The 7224-nt window shown below is 36.9% G+C and overlaps 1 protein-coding gene across 1 annotated transcript; it reads right to left on the bottom strand.

The window, feature by feature from the left end:
* Positions 1-4961: 4961 nt before the first annotated feature.
* Positions 4962-6903, bottom strand: LOC149016591 (cytochrome b-c1 complex subunit 8-1, mitochondrial-like). Its single transcript, XM_089157291.1, has 2 exons — positions 6734-6903; positions 4962-5010 (listed from the first exon to the last, which is right to left on the bottom strand). Exons 1-2 carry the CDS (start codon positions 6901-6903, stop codon positions 4962-4964), a joined length of 219 nt encoding a protein of 72 aa, XP_089013417.1.
* Positions 6904-7224: the final 321 nt, after the last annotated feature.

Raw genomic sequence — 7224 nt, forward strand, 5'->3', positions numbered from 1 at the left:
TTAGTTACTTATTTTGCTTCCGCTAAACTCGACATTACTTTTGATTCTTGATTCTTCCTTCTTTGGTTATTTCTTGGATTTTTATTGGAGTATTTGGACTCCTGTAACCTTTTTATTGATTATTGTACTATTCTTGCTCTTGATTCATGTATTTGTATTTATTATTATTGATAGACTAAAACCATGGATCCTGTGACGGATCGCACCCACGGGTTGTCGGGCGGGTAACCGGGCCTGGCGGGCGGGGTGTGACAAATACAATTTGAAGAAGTGAAGGATATTACCTAACAAGGGGAGTGACACTTTACCCCTCGTGTGAATGTGATGCAATGAAGAATGAATGCTCAAGATATGAGATACACCACTAATGAAGTCCCATTGGCCTTCAATAACTCCAAGCTTGACTCCAATGAACTTGCTTGACAACTTTGGAATGTCTTTCAAAGTTGAATGGAGTTGGAAGGCAAGTGATCAATGCTAATTCACCAAATTGAGAGCTTTGAAGTTGTGAGGTATTAGTTACTCAATAGGCAAGGTAGAGACTCTCAAATGATGGTAGTTGAGCTACTCAATTGCTTGGCCCAACCTCCCAACGGATAGAAAACTCGTGAATTCGCACGGCAAACGTCCTCCCAACGGACTCGCAGCCCCAATTTGATCCGTTAAAATATAGTTGTTAGGCTTAAGTCAGGACCAGACGAACGTCTCTCTAGTCAGATGGTCGCCCGACTAGCTTGCCTTAGCCAGACAGAGCACCGTCTGGAACTCTATGACTAGACAGACACCCGTCTGGCTCAGACGTCTTAATTTTGTAAATGAACCTAGTTTGCATTGCTAAGCTGGGAACCATCACTATTGTCAACAACGTTAAAAATGGAGGTATTTGTAGTGGTAGAAGCAAAACTGGGTTGTGGCAGTGGTAGAAAATGAGTAGCAAAATCTTGAAATGAACATGGCTTAATGAAAAATTAAGACTAAAAGGAGCCCACGGCCATGATCTCTTGGAGGTCCATGCGGCGCTCATCCATAGTGGCCGCTACAAAAGGCACCATCGAGGATGGGAAAAAAGAAAGTAAAAGAAAATCAAGGAAAAGGAAGTCAAGTGGAAGGAATTTTCTTTTCCTTTTATATTGTTTGGTTGCACGTGGAGTAAAGTGAAATCATGTTAGCAAGTAGTTTGGTTGACTGGAAAATATATGCAAAAACTAGTGTAAAATAGTTGTGGAGATGCTAATCTAATCACAGTTCTTAATAGGATTTAATTATTAGAAGGATTTATGCTCCACCATGGTAGCATCAACTTCTTTTCTTCAGGCAAGCACTTGTAAACCCTAGTTAATTGGCTCTTTTCAGTTTTGCACGTGTAGATGACTTTTTCCAGTTCCATCATCTTAAATGGAATGTATTCCTTTCTCATTATCCAAACAAATAAAAGCTATTACATTATGGAACCAATGTATCAGCTTTCTATTTAGAGTAAATAAGTTCATACTAAGCTATTAATCATAACTGGTCTTTCTAGTTATAGGATATTCCCACTTTCAAATTTGATCCTTGTCCTAGATTGTAATCAACTAATAAACTAGCTAGAGAAAATGGGGGGAATTGAAAATCTGGTCGTTTAAATCCCTTTTCCCACGGATCCACATCCTCGTAACCCGAAATCCCCATAGGATTGTGCCACGTGGCATTTAAGTAATCCAAAGGTTATCTAATTTAAACTAAATTTGAATTTTATTTAAACCCACCCATAAATTTGAATGTTATTTAAATACTAGTTTGTTGGGCAACCTTGGATTACTTAAATGCCACGTATTCACATCCTGAAGCCTTTCCGTAATCAATCCCTCATGGATTGGCCATGTGGCATTTAGTATCCAAAGGTTCCCAACAAACTAGAATTTGTTACCTTGAAAGAAAACTAATTACAACTACAACTCTTGAAAATTAACTGTGTTAGGTTTTAAATTAAAAGGACCATATTACTATTAAGTAGTTATGACTCATCTTCTTAATACTATTTGAAATGACCTAATAACCCTTATTAACCTAATTAGAGCCCAAATTAAATGTAGAATTTTTCATATGTGAGTCCCCTTAGTGCAATATATTATGTGTAGGTCTCAACTAAACTAACACTATTAGCCTGCCATTAGGTATATTCAAATATTAAGCATGAAGGGAACAAAATGCCCCAATTGGTTATCTAATACATAGTGTTATTATTATTTTTTGGATATATGTATTTTTTTTAACCATATAATTAATGATTAACGATCAATTATCTCTTTTTAAAACCATATATTAACTCTAAAATGATCACAGATGAACTTGAAATTGTTGCTTTGTTGCACACACATGGCTTCATTTTACCCTTGATCAGTTGCACAGACAGCAGTTATAGAGTGCAAAGAGGTTTCATGGTTGCTTAAGGCTTGAGAGAGACAACAGCTACAAGAAAGATGAGAGAGAGTCACAAGAGAGACCCGAGAGAGATGAGAGAGACCAGAGAGATATATGAGAAAGGTCAGAGAGAGTCCGAGAGACGAGAGACTGAAGAATCTAGGGTTTTTCCAATTTTGAGGGAATTTACGTCAATATCCCCATCACCATAAGGGAAGCTCTTGTGCCGCACATTTTGACAAAAATTTCTTGTATCAGAAAAGCTTCAATTTAGAGCTTCTTGTTGGCATTGAAATTGTGTGCCAAACACCCGATTCAGCACACTTTTACTGAACCAACACAATATATATAATTTTAAATCGGTTTACTATACAAGATTCTGTTGACTTCTGTGTCAAAATGGACAAATGACATAGAATAAGTGTGCTAGAGTTTTGCCATACAACATTTAACTGTACTTGAATAAATTTTTAAGGGAATATATGTAATTTGCTCTAATTGTTCTCTTTGCTTTCTGGAGGAGAATTTCCCTACAGTTCACTTCCCTTTTTTGGGTAGAACAACGGTCACTTCTCAATCCAAGAAAATGTTGTTCCAAAACTTTATGTAAGCAGATATCATCATACACAAATTAATTGTCAATTAAAATTTTGAGGTAATGAATCACGTTTTACATTAAGCATAAAATGATAAGCAAAACAGTAAATCCAGAATTATTCTCCTATATATTTTTGCTGACGTTGTTTTGCTCGCAAGTCTAAAACCCTTCTTCAACCGACAAGTAAAAAGAACATGAGAAGAAAGGGACCTTACGCCTTTATTCTCTTTTCCTTTTTCCATTTCTTTATTGTTCAATCCTACTGTAACACAACCGATTTTGAATATTTTATGAGAATAAATAGCTTCCCACTTCTGCATTCTTGACACCAGCGAACTCTCCTCTTCTTCTCTAGCAGTCTCTGTGGTTGCTCGTGCTGCTGCTGCTTCTCCTTGTTACAAGACAATGAACCAATCAATGGCGGTTGTGATGTGCTTTATTGTTCTACTGGGTCTCAGCTATTCGCTTGGTATGCTTTTCTTTTAGAATTTTAAATTGCTTTCGTTTTGCTCTTGTTGATTCTACTACGATTTGTGAAGCAAAGGATTGGTTAAAGGAATAACCAGTGCTGTCGATGGGTTTCCTTCATATAACATGCCAATCTGGGCATGGACTGCATTTTTCATGGCTTGTGCCGTCGTTCTCTTCCTCTATTTTCCTTGATTCTTCTCATAAAGTTTCTCAGTTCTTAGAATTTTTCTTTTTCCGAATGGTGCTTATTATTATGCATACGTAAGGATGCTACGTCAGGTTTCATGATGATATATATCTCAGTTCTTAATGTCTTCTAAAGCATTTCTTACATGGAAAATGGAAAGAAAAGCAAAAGGATATATGTCATCACAAATTTGTATTTAAAACCAGTAACAATTGAAAGAAATTCCAGTAACCATGATTCTCATGTGTAAGAATGTGGACTGATTTAGAATTGGGCATGCTCAGGAATTGAGAATCTTACTTTCCTGTACAACTCTGCTTGTGATACACGCAGGAGAGAGCTGTGAACTTCACAACGATAACTTTCCAATGGAGGAACCCTGCACCACCGTAGCTTGCAAGGACTTCTGTGTCGGAAAATTCGAATTAAGAACCGTGCGGGCTGGTTGTGGCTGTGATTCAACAAACACTTGCAGATGCCTTTCTTCTTGCCCTTCCTATTCTGAAGTAGAAGTGGCCAAGGCTCATATATGTACATACCAATTTCTTAGCACATGTATGGCTTTGATGCTCACTTATCTCTACTTCTAGCCTCATGACAAACCTGTATCAAAACTGTTGCCCTATGGGTTAAACCACTGTTTCCCTAACATTAGCACATTGTTGTATCACCTGTTTACCCTCTTTTCCTTGTCAAAATAACAAGAGATTCAAACAAATTACTTGAATGCTGAGAAGAAGTGCTATTAATTAGAAGGAGATATCAGTCATGCATCTTGTATCTAAGCATCAAGCTTGCAAGTTTTCTCAAAAATGGTATTGCCCTATAGTCTCCTTTAGGACAGCCAAAGATCATTCTGAGAGCAATTATATACTCAAATTTGAATAGAAATTATCAACTAGAACTAAGGCCGACTAAAACATTGAAGTTCATATCAACTGAGACTAATTACTCGGATGTTGCATTAAGGAAACTTTATACATCAATGATATTACTGGCTTCCCCCATCCAATTCCAATCTGATCTCTCTATGATTAATCTTAGTAAATGAGTTGAAACCATGTCAGTAAATTTCATTCAGATTAATGATGAGCAAGGAACACTTGTTAACTACCAAACGAAAGTTTATTAAAAGTCAACTCTTAATATAAACTACTGCATTAACATGTCAAACTGCTGCACTTTCCTTATATGCATTCCTACACAACATTAAAAAGGGAAAAAGGTGTTTAGTTTGTGGTATGTAAGTCACTAACTACACAGACAGACAGTAATATCTAAAGATCCAGACTCCATAACATCTCAGTATCTGTGAGCCAACTTCTCCTTCTCCTTGTAGTGCAGAGCATACCTGCATCCAATGGGTACAGTTAACCCACTAAGAAGCATATAGGGAAAACAATCTTTTGAATCAGGTCAGTTGAGGAAAATAGAAAAGCACAGAACCTTGTCAAGAGTTACATAGACTTTTTCAGTAAACAAAACGATCATACTAGGGCACAGTTTGTCCAATCAAGAACTAAGTGTCTTTAGGGCTTACTTCTAGGGTTTAGCTTTTTAGGGTTATTCACTCTGATTGAAGAAGATCAACCAGCCCCCCTGTTAGAAGCTCAGTAAAATTGAAGACAATGGCAAAGCAGGGGATTACTTCCCTGGCTCTAATTCAGGACTTTAGACTACAATGAGCAGTAGAACCCTCTGCCCATCTACTGATCGATTTTCACTTATTAACCTAGAAAAATGCATTCTAGGTTCCAGCTCAATAACTGATCTCCGGCAGTTATAGAAGGAGCTGCAGTTCCTGAATTTGTTGAGAGGAGAAGAAATTTCACTATGAAGAAAGTAAGACGACAAGGATTAAGGAGGCAGAAGGAAGCTAACTTACCTTTCTATTCTCAGATTAATCCCCTTTATTTTAAGGTAATTTCTATCCTCTGTTGTGAAATGAAGAAAAATATTAAGAGGCTCAAAGTAAATCCGCTGAATCACCAAGTTTTTAGAAAAGGAAGAGTCAAAATTGGAAAAATCTGGTTTTCCAACTCTGCTAAAGAGTTGGGAGTGCAAAGGGATGCCTCTTCTGCTTAAGCTGCTCTACTTTTTATCTAAGAAGGCCTTCAAAAAAGAAACTGCAATCTCTAAGTGTTCTGTAATAATACCATTCTATTTAATTTACTTTTATCATTTTATCACCAAAAGAAAAAGTTTGCCAAATAAATCATAGGTGAAAACTGAGTTCTAATAACATTGCAACAAAGTGCATTGACTGCTTAACTCTGAAGGCAGCAGAATGTTAAACTGGAAATTAAATAATGCACACTGACATTGGTCAAGTTTGTAAGAAATTCTTAATTTTTCATTCCAACTCTCTTAAATTTACAGCCTATCTTTCCCCCATAGAATTCTACTCTTCTACTTCAACCAGGATTTCTCCAAATCTCTTGTTTTGGAATTGATCTTTGAATTCTGATGATTTCAGTTCTATTTTCTTATATTAGTCGGGATCTCGTGATGGTGTCCGAATATGAACTTTCCAATTTAACACAAAATCCATCAAAACTAAGATTTATACAAATTTCAGATTTCTGGCTCTGCTTTGCCAATTTTGCTTCTGAACTCTGTTTTGTTCAATCAGTTACCATAGCCCATAGCCTTAAGTCCTAATTCTATCCACAAATTTGCCAAGTGGGATTACTCCTAAGTGAGACTATAACCCTCAAGACTCCAGAGCCACTTTACAGGACTAATTCTGAATCCATGACAGACCATAAAACAGAGTCTGAACATAGTGAGACTAGTTTTCTTTGGAATATTTATATTTGTACTAATCTAGTTTGTCCTTTTATACCTGTGATCTTGCCAACTGGGTAGTTTCAGAGAGGCATTCTAGACCTTGTTCTAAGAGAAATTTTCCAGTAAGAAAACATAAAAATGCGTGATGTTCAACTGCCCACATATAATGAACAGTAAAAAATATCTACAATCATTGTTCTTGCTAGAGTCAACATATTAGCATGATCAAATAAGAGAAATGGAGAGCAGGAAGAGGAGGAGGAGGAGGAGGAGGAGATACGAACGCGTAGGTTCCGACGATGGGAGTAATTAAGAGGGCAGCATTGATCCAGTTCTCCGACACCTTCTGCTGAATCTTCCCTGGTATGTCTTTCCACAGCCCTGTCATCACCTTCTGTTGGAATGGTGACAGTGCGTAAACCACCACCTTCATGCGCACAGGTTCCTTCCCCATTCTCTCTCTCTAGTCTCTCCCACTTCTAATTGTCTGTAAACATCACAATTGAATCAAACATCTAAATAAAGATCCTAAACAAAAGAACACAGAAAAAGTTAAGGATCAAATCTCATAAACTAAAGATATTCCAACTACATTCCATCATAAATGAAGACAAAATAGAAATCATTCAAGTTTCATACACTAAACCAGGTCTGCAAAACCGTATCACTATATGAACACAAACTCAAATTCTTACCTCTTCCGTCTATCAAATTGGAGAAAATATTTAAGCAGACGAGAACTTGAAGAACCGTTCAAGAACGAGAAGAAGAAGAA

The sequence above is a fragment of the Hakea prostrata genome, chromosome 5 (assembly GCF_041222555.1).
Source record: "Hakea prostrata isolate BN-2017 chromosome 5, UWA_Hpros_2, whole genome shotgun sequence".
Lineage (NCBI taxonomy): Eukaryota > Viridiplantae > Streptophyta > Magnoliopsida > Proteales > Proteaceae > Hakea > Hakea prostrata.